Raw genomic sequence first — 14,131 nt, forward strand, 5'->3', positions numbered from 1 at the left:
AATGTTTGGCAGAGCTCGGGCACCTCGGCAGACCTCCTGTACTCTTGAAAACAAAACAAAACAAAATAAAACAAGAAAAGATTCAGAACTTTTTGCCACTGTCTTGAACCAAGACTTGTGAGGGCTGGTTTTTTTGTTTTTGTTTTATCTATTTATTATTGGATAGAGACCTAGATAAATTGAGAGGAGAGGGAAAGGGAGAGAGACAGGGAGAGACCTACAGCCCTGATTCACAACCCTGCAATTGAGAAGCAGGGGCTTGAACCTAGTGGTGTTGGTCTAATTAACTCCTCCAGATTATTTAACTTCCCTCACTAACTCTCTGGCCCTCCACTCCTGCCTACAGCTGTCTACACAACTACCATCAGGTCGTCTTTATAAAGTTCTCTCAGACAGCCATCCCTGCTCAGATGTATTCAGTGGCTCTCTGGTGCTTACTGAAAAAATGCCAGCTGTGAATCTGGAATGCAGGACCTTCCAAGATATGTCGCCACTTACTTTCCTGACCTTGTGAAATTTGCTCCACTTACAATGAGTTGATTTAATGCCCTCGAACACACATGCTTTCTTTGAGGCTGAGAGACAGAGATAGAGGGGAGATATACAGAGAGAGCAGAGACCCCGCAGCCCTGCTCCATTCTCTGCTGCAGCCTCCCCCATCCAGGTGCTCCTTTATGGGGGCCAGGGGCTGCACCCAGGGCCTGGTGCATTGTGATGTGGGCTCCCACCGAGTGTGCTACCCCTACCCCGCTCTATTATTGTTGTTATTTTTGATGTCTGATCTTTCTCTAGCAGTCTCCCATCTTTACTGTGCCCAGATAGTTATTCCATGCTAGTCTGAGGACAACTATTTGGGGTGCTGTGTGACTGGGGACTGGGCCCCAAGTAGGCAATCCCCATCCCAAGTCACAACTGGGATATCATCCCCAGGGACTCCCACTGCCCGACCCCCTCGCCCGGTTTCTGGAGAGTAGCCCCATTCCGATGCCTCAGTTTCCCGTCGCGCATAGACCCCACACACTAGTTCTGGGGTTCCCTGGGCTCGGCCCAGGCCCAGGCTCCGCCCCCAGACTCAGGGCGGGGCCCACCTGTGCGGGGCGTGGCAGCAGCGGCGGGGGCGGGCCAGGTGGGCAGGCTGACTGAGAGCCTGGAGAGCTGCGGGGAGTCGGGGGAGGAGCCGGCTGGAGCAGCGGCGGGCCCGGCGCAGAGCAGGCAGGGGCCAGGGCCGGGTTGAGGGGTCGGGGTGGGGCATGGGGCGCCCTCGCGCCGCTTCTAGGCTGCTGCTGCTCGTGCGACCTCTGCGGCTGTTGCGGAGGCGCTTCCGGCTGCTGCTGCTGCTCGCGCTGCTGTCGCTCGGGCTCTGGACACTCTACCTGGAGCTGGTGGCTGCCGCCCGCGCTGGCGGGAACCCCCTGAACCGCAGTAAGTAGCGGGACCCCCCCCCCCCCCCCCGGTCCCTCTCCACCCTGTGCTCTTCCCCAGGTGCTGCGTGCATCTCGCAGTGGGAGCCTGGGGCTCGCCGCGTGCCAGCCCGCCCTGCCCTTCTGGGACCCTAACAATACCCCGAACCCCCCCCTTGGGCCCTCCCCGCGCCCCCCGCTCGCCAGGGTCCGAGCAGACAATGGGCGCTCGCCTCCCTCCCACCCGTCCCCCCGCACTTGGCTGAGCCCCTGCTGCCTGGGGTTGTGGTGTGTGTGTGGTGGGGGGCTGTGTTCCCTTGGGCTGCTCCGGCGACTGCAGGGCTCTTGGGTGCTGCGCAGTGACTCGGGGACACAGAAGGGGACCCCCAGTCCTCGGAGACCACCCCCAGTGGAGGATGTGACCCCCCGAGGGTTGAGGCCTTCCCAAATCCTGAGAGCCGAGCCGCTGGAATCGCCTAAGCTGTGGTGGGCGGGGTGAGGGTCCTCGTCGCTGCCACCTAGGAGCTGGAGTTATGGGGCCGGGTGGGGCGGGGGGGTGGGGGGGGAAGGCCTCTCCAGGCTCCTTTATCCCAGGCTAGGGCTGAGCTGAGCGTTCTCAATTCCTTCCTTTGCTTCTCAATTTTGGCTTCTACTTCTGTTCCTTTTCAGAGTTATTTCTTAACTTTTTTTTTTTAAGTTGAGAGAGAGAGAGAGAGAGAGAGAGAGAGATGGAGAGAGAGGCCGACCGAGACCAAAGCACGAAGCTTCTTTCAGTATGGTGGGGCCCGGCTTGAAGCTGGGTGTCACATGTGGCAAAGCAGCGCATTATTCAGGTGATTTATTTCATTAGCCCCCTAATTTTTTTCTTTCTTTGTATTTTCAGGTTCAGAGATTATGAGAAAGACTGTCTAGCCTCAGTTTCCAAACTCCAAGCAGATTTATTCTGTTTTTTTTTTTTTAGATTAATTTACTTATTTTTAAAAGCTTTTTATTTATGAAAGAGAAGTGGGGGGGGGAGAGAGAGAACACTAGAGCATGCATCACTGGTACATGTGATGTTGGGGATTGAACTCAGGACCTCTTGCTGGAGAGTCCAAGGCTATATCCACTGCACCACCTCTTGGTTGTGCATTTCTCCTTCTGATGATGTAATCTGCCTTCCCAGAGCTAGCTTGTTCTGCCTCCCCTAAGTCTTATTCTTTCTTCAGAAACAGAAAAATACCTACTTAAACGAAAAATCGGTCAGGTGTGTGACAGATGTGAGTCAGCATCTGTGTGATCAACTGCTTCAAGCTTGTCCCTGACACTTCAGCTTTTCACCTGCTCCCCCCCCCCCCCCCCTTCTGTCTGGGAACCACTAAGTTGGTCTTATGATCTGGAAGTTTATTTTTCTTTTCTTTTCCTTACAAACACTTGTGTTACTTTTGCTTTATTTAGCTCACTTATCTGTTTGCGTTCTCCATATACCATATACCTCCATATACCTCTCTTCCTGCTGGCCCACTTTGCTCTGCCCACTCATATTGTTGCAAATGGCAGGAACCTCTTTTTTGTGGGTGAATAGTAATCCACAGTGTATCCATTCTTAGCTTGGCTATGGCAAGTCGACTCTCCCTACAGCTGTGCTTACAGTGCCAGTCTATAAGCCCAGTTGGAGGGTGGGTAAGTTAGGATTGGGGGTGGTATTGGCCGGGTTGCCATCATTTTGCTAGTTTGGGTGGGGTCTGCTGCACAGACAGGAGAGCGGTTTGTTCATGGTCTTGTAATCAGGCCCCTACCCCCTTTCCTTTACCACCTGGTGTGCTTTGTCCTCAGAGACCTGGGCGGCTTTTCCACAGAGTCAGAAGCTCACTCCCTGGCTCAGCCTCCCTGGGGGGAAAGGGTGCCTCCTGCTTAGGTACTGTGTCATTTCAAGGCTCTCTAGGGTGACTTTTTGGATCATTATTTTTCTTGTTTGTTGCTGCTGGACTCTGCTGCTCCTGGCTGACTTTTTCAGACAGAAAGGAAATTGGCCAGGGAGGTGGTGCCATGGACAAAGCCCTGGACTCTCAAGCTTGGGATCCTGAGTTTGATTCCACAGCATTGTGTGTGCTACTGTAAGGCTCTGCTTCTCTCTTCCTCTCTTTCCTATAAATAAATCTTAAAAAGAAAGGAAGGGAAAGACAGGGCAAGGCACACTGATGTGTCTCCCTGTGCTGTGGGGACTGAGCTTTGACCTGGGTTGTGTACATGGCAAAATGGGCTCTTTGATAAACAGATATATGTATATATATATATATATATATATATATATATATATATATATATATGGATTTATTTATTTAAGTGAACAAGGAGAGAGTGAGAGAGAGAAAAAACACACACCAGAGCATCTCTCTGGCACATGGGATGCTGGGAATTGAACTCAGGACCTCATGCTTGAAGTTCACTGTGTCACCTCCCAAACCCCTTTTGGATGACTCTTTTTAAAAATATTTTTTTATTTATTAATGAGAAAGATAGGAGAGAAAGAACCAGACATCTTTCTGGTACATGTGCTGCTGGGGATCGAACTCAGGACCTCATGCTTGACAGTCCAGTGTTTTCTCCACTGTGCCACCTCCCGGACCACTTGTGTACTTGTACTTTTTTTTTAAAACTTATTTAAAAAAAATTTTTTTATTATCTTTATTTATTGGATAGAGACAGCCAGAAATCAAGAGGGAGGGGGTGATAGAGAGGGAGAGAGACAGAGAGACACCTTCATCCTTGCTTCACCACTTGTAAAGTGTTTTCCCTGCAGCTGGGGACTGGGAGCTCAAACTCAGGTTCTTGCACATTGTAATACATGCACTCAACCAGGTATGCCACCACCTGGCCCTCTTGGATGACTCTTAATACTGAGTTTTCTTATTCTTTATTTTTCTTCTCCAAACAGACCTGTCTCCAGAAAAATGTTCCCAGCTCCTTATTCCAGAACTGACTTTCTGTTTCCTTAACTCTCCATCTCATGAGAGCCCAGACCTGGCAGTGACAGCTTGCCTATCCCCTCTTTTCTGTGCCCTGCTCGCCAGCTCCTGTTGGCTGTGTGGGCTGGAATAGGCTGGCCACTCTCCCACTGTGTTCTACTCTCTTTCCTTTTGGGATGAAGAGTAGATAATGACTTTGGTTTATGGCTTTTTTGTTTCCCATCCTCTTTTTTTTTTGGGGGGGTCACTTCCAGGGTTTCACTGGTCTGATTTTTTTTTTCAGATGGAAAGAATGAGACAGAAAGGCAGAGAGAGTGAAAGAGAACACAGCAGTGAAGGTTCCTTCATTATGGGGGGGGCCAGGTTCAAATCCGGGTCACACACCCATTTCCAAGGAGCCCAGATAATTTGCTTCACTCTTCTCTCTGCTGTTGTGTTATGTGTAGTTGACTCTCTCCCTTGCCAGGTCTTCTCATGAGATTTCTAGGTTCATCAAGGGAACTCTTAGCCAAGAGACAAAAGCAGAATTGTCCCATTCCCCAGTGAACTGGTTTGCAAACTGGTAATCAGATCAGGTCCAACTCTGAGAGGTGACCTGAGAAGAGCCAGCCTGGGTCTGTAGGGGTCACACACAAGGTGACACACATCATGCTGTCACAGGTCATTAGCATCTTGTCATATCAGGCTAAGACAAACTAACCAGCCATCAGTACTACTTGGACATATTTGATTAGAAGCCTCTATTTCTCTTTTATTTGTAAGTTTCTAGTCCAGTTCCTTGATTCAGTAATATAAATGTCAGAGCTCTGTTTAGCATGATGGTTCTGTAAAAGATTCTCATGCCTGAGGCTGTGAGGTCTGAGGTTCAATCCTGAGCACCACCATAAGCCACAGATGAGCAGTGCTCTGGCTTCTCTTTCTCTCTAGTTTCTCACTCATTTAAATGTGTATGTGTAATGTTAGGCTGGAGAGACAGCATGAGACTTCTACAAAATACTCTCCTGCCTCTAAGGTCCCAGGTTCAGTCCCTAGCATCCCTATCAGCCAGAGCTAAGCAGTGCCTCGTGATTTGGATTTAAAAGCATGAGGCCCAGAGTTTAATCCCCTGCATCCTATGTGCCAGAGTGATGCCCTAGTTCTCTCCTTAATAAATTAATCCCCCCCCAAGCCCAAGTATCTTGTGTCAAAGTTCTCTCTTTCTTAACGTGTGTGTGAGAGAGAGAGAGAACCAGAGCATCACTCTGGCACATGTGATGCCAGGGATTGAACTCAGGACCTCATGTTCAAGGGTCTTAACACTTTATTCACTGTGCTACCTCCTGAGCTGTTCAAAATCCTCTCTTGCACTGTAGGCCATCCCCCCAGCCCTGAGATGAGCAAAGTTGGGGAGCTGGGAAGTAGGGAGGTAGGATGGGGGTGCTGGCCTCCCAGTCATAACCAGGGGAGTAAACCATGCCCTTCCTGAACTGCCCAGTAGCCATGACCATAGGAACCAGGGTCCCATCCTGGCACCACCTCCCCCAGCACCCCCCTCCTGTGCCTCTCCACCCTTGCCAGCTCACTGTCCCACTGCTGCCCTGTCATCTTTAAGGCCAGCCCAGGGGATCAGGAGCCTGTCATTTGCTGTCCCTGTGTGCCCTGCCCATTGCTGGTACTGGAAGAAGCATGTGGCAGGGAAGCAGCTCAGCTCCTGGGGTGGGGAGTAATGACAGGGGAGCCTGCTTCTCGCTTCATCTTCCCGGAACACACCCGTTGTTTGAGAGACCGTTGGCAATTTTGGCTCTACATGCAGAAAAAAGATCCGACCACAGTTGGAGCAGCTTCAGAGCACAATGACTGGGTCATTAGGGGACTGAGAAATGTCTTTCCTGGACACCGTGGCTGCCCACAGGCTTTGTTCAATGCTGACTGAGCACATGCCCAAGTTAGATACTCGCTGTCTCACTGACCATTCTGGTGGCGGGACAGTGATTTCTGTACTCATGGCTTTTTCTCTGGAAAGATGCTCAGCTGCACACAGGTCTGTAAGTATAAGGTGACCCCATGCCAAGGCAGCCACTAAGCTTGGTATAGTCAGAGCCTTGATGCTGCTGTGATGAGATGAACTTGGCTCTCTCAACTATTGTTTCACGTACCACCATAATAAGCCAGAGCTGAACAGTGCTCTGGTGAAATAAAGTAAAATAGAGGAGGCTGTTCTGGACAGCAGTAGCTGCAGAAACAAAGACTAAGAAGAGTCAGGGGAAAGTCTGGGAGATCTGGCCATCTGAGTCTGGTCAAGCAGAAGTCATGAGGAGACTGTAGGAGGGTTCAGATTTTGAGGAAGCAAAGCTGACCTGCAGCATGGCATTTGCCTGTGAGGGAGAGAAAGCAGTTGGAATTCGTGAACAGGGTGGCGTATGGAGTGCAGCAGCCAGGACGAAGGACAGCTCCTCAGCGGGACCTCTGGGTTTTTACAGCAGGTGCTGATAGTCTTGGGGGCCAAGTTAGGGGCCTGTGGGCAGTCACAGGGCCTGGGGCAGTGCTATAAGTTTCCACTCTCTAATAATGTAGTATCTTCATTTATATGTTAAGGATAGAGACAGAGAGATGTGGAAAGGGTGGGGAAGATAGGGAGAAAAAGACACCTGCAGATTTGCTCCACTGCTCAAGAAGCTTCCCCCCTGCAGGTAGGGAATGGGGACTTGAACCTGGGTCCTTGTGCATGCTGATGTGTGCTCTACTGGGTGCACCACTGCCCAGCCCCATCTAGTGTCTTCATAACTGGTACAACCCACTGGACTGGAGCAGCTGTAGAGCTTCTCTGGGAACAGACCATTACTGGGAGTTAAAGGTGATTCTGGCAGGTTTGGACAAGTCATACCCACATTCTGTCTGGGGGCTAAGGTCCGGACTCATAAATAGTTTCTCAGCTCTTTGTTCTGGGATGGACCTAGTGGGGGCCAGGCAGTAGCTGACCTGGTTAAGTGCACATTTTACCATGCAGAAGGACTCAGGTTCAAGGTCCCGCTCCCCACTTGCATGGGGGATAGATACTTCATGAGTGGTGAAGCAATGCCTTAGGTGTTTCTCCTCTCTCCCTCTCTCTTTTTCCCTTCCCTCTCAATTTATCTTTTTCCTATCAAGTAAAAAAAAAAAAATGGCACCAGGAGTGGTGGGTTTGTCAGTGACAACCCTGGTGGCAAAAAAAAAAAAAAAAAAAAGGAGAAAAAGAAAATAATAGATCTGGTGGTGCTGGTAGCGCAGGGACAAACCTGAGCTGAGAGCTCACAGCTGGACACAGAGCCAAGGCCTGGTGAGGCACACAGCAGCCTCTTCCCATGCCTGATGTGTGCCCATGAGGTACTGTCTCTACCTGCTGAGTCCCCAGGTGTTCTCAAGTTCAGGGGCATGTCAGCTCTCGCTGATCTCCACAGTCTCCTCCACAGTTTTATCACTGGCCTTTGCTGTTCCCAGCTGGTGCAGATGGCTCCATCTCTTGAAGTCACCCAACCCTGCCTGTTGGGAGAGGTGACCCAGGGCAGTGGTAGACACAGGCTGGGGGGAAGGGAGTGACAGCTGAGACAGATGTACAGTTGGTGGGGCTGGGGTGGGTTGGGGCTAGAGACTTCTAGAAGAGGCAGGACCCAGGGGAGGATAGCTGCTTCCAGTGCCTGGTGCCAGGCTATGCTCTGCTCATACCAACTCTTCTCTCTGCTATACTAACCACTGGGCTGCTGGGCTGACGTCTAATCTGCATTCAGTTAAGACCAATTTGATGCCTCCTGACTGAGGGGCTATGGGAGGCCAGCTCTTAGTTACCACACACCTGCTACTTCCCCAGGGGGAAGTGCTTGATCAGTGATGGGTTAGGGACAGAACCTGGGAATTTTTGTTTCTTGTACTATATAGAAACAGCAGTAATCGGGGTGGGCAGTGGCACACCTGGTATAGTACACATGCTATTATGTGGAAGGATCCAGGTTCAAGCCCCTGGCCTCCCACTTGCAGGGGATAAGCTTCCTGAGCAGTGCTGCAGATATGTTTCCCTCTTTACCTCCCCCTTCTCTATCAATTTCTCTGTCTATTACTATCCAATAAAGAAATAAAGCATTTTTAAAATAAACAGCACTAATCATTTATTTATTTACCAGAACACCACTCAGCTCGGTCGTCTATCCTGCTCACCACCCCCCTTGTGGGGGACCCTCAATCTGAGTGGGTCCCCACTTGCTGGATGTAGCTGAACTTCCGTGACCGGCTTTCAGACCAGACTTTCTCTATGTCTGGGCTGGTTTGGGAGCAGTGGGCGGTTTCAGGGCAGTAATTTTCCAGGCCACAGAGCCTGACTGCCCTGCGAGTGGCTGCATGGAGCAGAGCAGAGCCTGGAGGAGCAGTTTGCTTTGGAAGGGGGCCTACAGGCTAGTGGAGCCACCTCTCACCATTGCTTCTCTCCCCAGAGCCACCTGGCTCAGTCCACCCTTTCTTTTTTTTTATTTTCCTTCCAGGTTTATCACTGGGGCTTGGTACCAGCACTATGAATCCACTGCTCCTGGAGGCCATTTTTCTTTCTTTCTTTCTTTCTTTTTAATTGGATAAGACAGAAAGAAATTGAGAGAGGAGGAAAGACAGAGAAACAGACACCTGCAGACCTGCTTCACTGCTTGTGAAGTGACCCCTCTGTAGGTGGGGAGTCAGGGGCTTGAACTGGGATCCTTGCGTGGGTCCTTGCAGTTTGTACTATGTACACTTAACCCAGTGTGCCACTGCCTAACCCTCCTCCTCCTTCATATTCCATGAAACCTTTCCTTCTCCAGGGAGATCAGGTCGGACTCTATGGGCTGTCCACTCTGAACTTTCAGGTGGCCCTGTTGTGATCCACAGCTAATAGGCTTGTATGTTTCCCAGAAAAAAAATTGAGTGGAAGGAGAGGGTGGTGTAAGGACCTGAGTTCAAGCCCCTATCCCCACCTGCAGGGCGGAAGCTTCACAAGTGGTGAAGCAGGGCTGCAGTACCTTTTCTCTTTTTTTCTACCTCCCCCTTCACACTTAATTTTTCTGTCTCTACCCACCCATCCCCCCCCCCCCAAGAAGAAAAAAACTAAACAGGAAAAAAAATAATGGCTGCCAGAAGTGGTGGATTCATTGTGCAGGCACCAAACCCCAAGGATAACCCTGTTGGTAATTAAAACAAACAAACAATGAGTGGAAGAGGGGTTGTGAGTTTGGATGGCATGTGTAAAAGGTGCTGGGCTAAATATGCTAGAAAGTCTGACCAAAGCACAGGGAATCACTTTGAAAATGTTTATAGATCCTTGTGTTCTTATAAGCACTACTTTATCTTTTGAATACTTGCTTTATTTAGTGAGAGGGAGAGGGGAGAGCCCTGCACTCTACCAGGCGAACTCTTTCCCCGACTACTCATGAATGAATGCTTCTTTCTTTCTTTCTTTCTTTTTTTTTTTTTAAAGTGTATTCTTGCCGGGGTTGGGCAGTAGCGCTGTGGGTTAAGCGCACGTGGCGCAAAGCACAAGGATCGGCATAAGGATCCTGGTTCAAGCCCCTGGCTACCCACCTGCAGGGGAGTCACTTCACAAGCGGTGAAGCAGGTCTGTAGGTGTCTGTCTTTCTCTCCCCCTCTCTGTCTTTCCCTCCTCTCTCGATTTCTCTTTGTCCTATCCAATAATGAATCAACAACAACAATAATGACCACAACAAGGCTACAACAAAAAGGGCAACAAAAGAGGGAAAAAGTGGCCTCCAGGAGCAGTGGATTCATGGTGCAGGCACTGAGCCCCAGCAATAACCCTGAAGGCAAAAAAAAAAAAGTGTATTCTTGAGAGTCGGGCTGCAGCACAGTGGGTTAAGCACAGGTGGCGCAAATCTCAAGGATCGGCATAAAGATCGCGGTTCAATCCCCCAGCTCCCCACCTGTAGGGGGGTTGCTTCACAGGCAGTGACATAGGTCTGCAGGTGCCTATCTTTCTCTCCTCGTCTGTCTTCCCCACCTCTCTCCATTTCTCTCTGTCCTATCCAACAATGACAACATCAATAACAATAATAATCACTACAACAGTAAAACAACATGGGCAACAAAAGGGCATAAATAAAGTGTGTTCTTTATTTTAAATATTTTTTTGTAATTCATTTATTATTTATTGGATAAATACAGAGAGAAATCAAGAGAGAATGGAAATATAAGGAGAGAGAGATAGACACTGATGGTACTACTTCACCACTTGTGAAGATTCCCTCTGTAGGTGGGGTCTGGGGGCTTGAACCTGGGTCCTTGTACATGTGTGTGTTCAATCTGGTGTGCCTCTCATGAGTGTTTCTTTCTTTGCTTCTTAAGAAACTGAGAAGCAGAAAGAGTGAAAGAGACCACAACACAAAAGCTTTCTCCAGTGTGGTAGAGGGTGGATTCAAACCTGGGTTGCACATGTAGTTATTCAGTGCGCTTGCCAGCAAGCTATTACCCCAGCCTAGACAATTGCTGTATTAAATGTCAGCAGTACTGAGGCTTGGGAAGTGGCTCAGCAGGTGGAGGGCACATCTTACTATGCAGCAGGCACTGGGTTTGACTCCCAGTGCCACACAAAGCAGCAAGTGAACTCCATGGATGGTGGAGCAATGCTTTAGTCTCCCTTCTCCTCTCCCCCATTCTCAAAATAAAGAGTGAAAGTTGAGTTGGGGTATGGCTCACTGGTGGTATGGGTTCATGACATCTCCAGTTTATCGCCTGGTACCATGCTAAAAAGAATATTAGTGGTATCCTTGTGATAAGCAAAACAGAAGTTTTTTTTCTTGTGCATGTACTTTATAATTTTTTTAAAAAAATAAATGTTTATCGATGAGAAAGAGAGAGAAGCAGATCCTGTTACTGACCTCAGGGCCTTGTGCTTGAGAATCCAGTTTTATCCACTGTGCCACCTCCTGGCCCATTTAACACTCATTATTGAGGTCCATTGTGCGTACAGAAAAGTACACATAAGAGTCTGATGAGCCTGACAGACTGGACAGGCCTCTGGTGTGAGGGCTGGGTGGAGATCACTGGCAGCCTGCCAGCCTCTTGGAAGCATTCAGCGCAGCCATAAGCCTGGCTGGCTTCATGCTCAGGTATATGGAGTCACAATGTATCATCTATGTTAAACTGTTTCTCTGTGATTATAAACCTGGTCCATATTCATTATATCAGATGACAGCTATATACTTGGGGCATATTAACCCTGTGAAACTACCCCCCCATTTTGTGCTTCAGATACTCAGATACAACTGTCCAGTGGCTTAGGGAGTGGCCTGGGCAGGGGGTTAGCATCCGAATGCTGTCAGCTGTAGCTCTATGGCTGTCTTCTCTGGAACTCTTGTATGGAAGGTGTTGAGAACTGCTGCTTTCCTGTGCCTTGTTTCTTCCAGTTTTCTTATTAGATGTGGATATTTGGACCAGGAGACAGCATAGCAGTTCTGCAAAAAAGGCTCTCCTGCCTGAGGCTCTGAGGTCCCAGGTTCAATCCCTACCACCACCATTAGCCAGAGCTGAGTAGTGCTCTGGAAAGAATAATAGGAAGAGGGTATCCTTTTTTTTCCCTGTCAGTTTTAAATTTCATTGGCCATGTAAGTTGTAGAGGCACTCAGATTTTTTTCTCTTTGAGTTGCTTACTACAAAGCTTTAGAATTTAATTTTTGGTTAATCTGGGAAAAACTACAAAAGGGTTTGTAATCTGCATTTTGGAATCAGTTTTTTACCTGTACCTTGATTTTCCTTTTTCTACATTTCTGGTTTAGGTCATTTTGCATTCTGTGGTTCTTGTAAACCAATTTTTTTTTTCTGGATCAAATCTAAGAATAAAAGAAAATACAAGGGGTTGGGCAGTAGTGCAGCGGTTAAGTGCACATGGCATGAAAAGCAAGGACCAGTATAAGATCCTGGTTCGAGCCTCTGGCTCCCCACCTGCAGGGGAGTCGCTTCACAAGTGGTGAAGCAGGTCTGCAGGTGTCTATCTTTCTCTACCCCTCTCTGTCTGCCCCTCCTCTCTCCATTTCTCTCTGTCCTATCTAACAATGACGACATCAATAACAACAATAATAACCAACAACAATGAAACAACAAGGGCAACAAAAGGGAAAATAAATAATAAAAAAATTAAAAAAAAAGAAAATATAAAGGTGCTGTTATTTTAAACTGTGAAGAAGAAATAACCAACCATCTAAAATCTCATTATGGGAGTCGGGCGGTAGTGCAGCAGATTAAGCGCATGCGGCTACAGACAGACTATGACCCACATAGTCAATGACTACCACCTCTCCAGATTCAAAGGAGGTCTCGAAACTTTACATCAGGCTCAACCTGATGCTGTTGACTGGCTACGGAAGAAGGGCAAACGCTAGAAGAAGAAGAAGCGCATGTGGCACGAAGCACAAGGACTGGTGGAAGGATCCTGGTTCAAGCCCCTGGCTGCCCACTTGCAGGGGAGTCGTTTTACAGGCGGTGAAGCAGGTCTGCAGGTGTCTGTCTTTCTCTCCTCCTCTCTGTCTTCCCCTCCTCTCTCCATTTCTCTCTGTCCTATCCAACAATGACAACATCAATAACAACAACAGTAACTACAACAAGCGCAACAAAAACGGGAAATAAATAAATATTTTTAAAAAAGAAATAACTCTAAAAATAAAAAAAATCTCATTACTCTGGTCTAGAGATTATCTAAAGGCAAAATTAAAAAAAATATAATGATAACCAAGTGTTAGATTATGGAAACCTTAAACAAAAACTCCAGGTGGAATGGCTGAAAAGTGATTTTTCTGACTTTTTCTCCATTTAGATATTAAAGTGTAGAATGACATAAAATAAACCCTCAACTGCTTCTCATTCAAAAATGTATCAGGACTAGGAAGTTAGCTGAGTAGATGAGAGCACAAGATTTGCCTGCTCAGTCTCTGCCACCACCATGAGCCAAAGCACCGAGCCCAGCAATAACCCTGGGGGAAAAAAAAAGTGAGAGTCAGGTGGTAGCACACAGGGTTAAGCACATGTGGTGCAAAGCGCAAGGACTGGCATAAGGATCCCGGTTCGAGCCCCGGCTCCCCACTTGCAGAGAAGTCGCTTCACAAGCGGTGAAGCAGGTCTGCAGGTCTCTGTCTTTCCCTCCCCCTCTCTGTCTTCCCCTCCTCTCTCCATTTCTCTCTGTCCTGCCCAATAATGATGACATCAACAACAATAAAACAACAAGGGCAACAAAAGGGAGTAAATAAATAAATATATCTTTTTAAAAAAAGTTAATGAAAGTAAAACATCTCTTTCTCATAAAAGTATGAGAAAGGTGACATACTTGGTACAGTGCAAATGTGACAATCCACTAAGACCCGAATTGAAGACTCCACTCCCCAGCTATAGTGGGGAAGCTTCCTGAGTGGTGAAGTAGTGCTGCAGGTGTCTCTCTTTCTCCTCTTTCTCAGTCTCTATTTTAAATCAATCAATAAATAACATAAAAAAAAGAACCTTGGGAGCTGGGTGGTAGTGCAGTGGGTTAAGTACACATGGCACAAAGTGCAAGGACTGTCATAAGGATCCTGGTTTGAACCCCTGGCTCCCCACCTGTAGAGGGGTCGTTTCGCAGGCGGTGAAACAGGTCTGCAGGTATTTTATCTTTCTCTTCTCCTTTCTGTCTTCCCCTCCTCTCTCAATTTCTCTCTGTCCTATCCAACAACAACAACAGCTATAACAACAATAACAAACACAACAAGGGCCACAACAAGGGCAACAAAATGGGAAAAATGGTCTCTAGCAGCAGTGGATTTGTAGTGCTGGCAC

The 14,131-nt window shown here is 48.2% G+C and overlaps 1 protein-coding gene across 2 annotated transcripts in view; it reads left to right on the forward strand.

The window, feature by feature from the left end:
* The first annotated feature begins 1,166 nt into the window (after positions 1 to 1,166).
* Positions 1,167 to 14,131, forward strand: part of B4GALNT3 (beta-1,4-N-acetyl-galactosaminyltransferase 3) — a 105,644-nt gene continuing 92,679 nt past the window's right edge. For both annotated transcript variants that reach the window (XM_060190325.1, XM_007526261.3), the window contains exon 1: positions 1,167 to 1,422. In XM_060190325.1, coding sequence (XP_060046308.1) covers positions 1,251 to 1,422 — 172 coding nt within the window. In that variant the 5' untranslated portion in view covers positions 1,167 to 1,250. The remainder of the gene's footprint in view (positions 1,423 to 14,131) is intronic.

This window comes from Erinaceus europaeus, chromosome 4 (genome assembly GCF_950295315.1).
Source record: "Erinaceus europaeus chromosome 4, mEriEur2.1, whole genome shotgun sequence".
Classification (NCBI taxonomy): Eukaryota; Metazoa; Chordata; class Mammalia; order Eulipotyphla; family Erinaceidae; genus Erinaceus; species Erinaceus europaeus.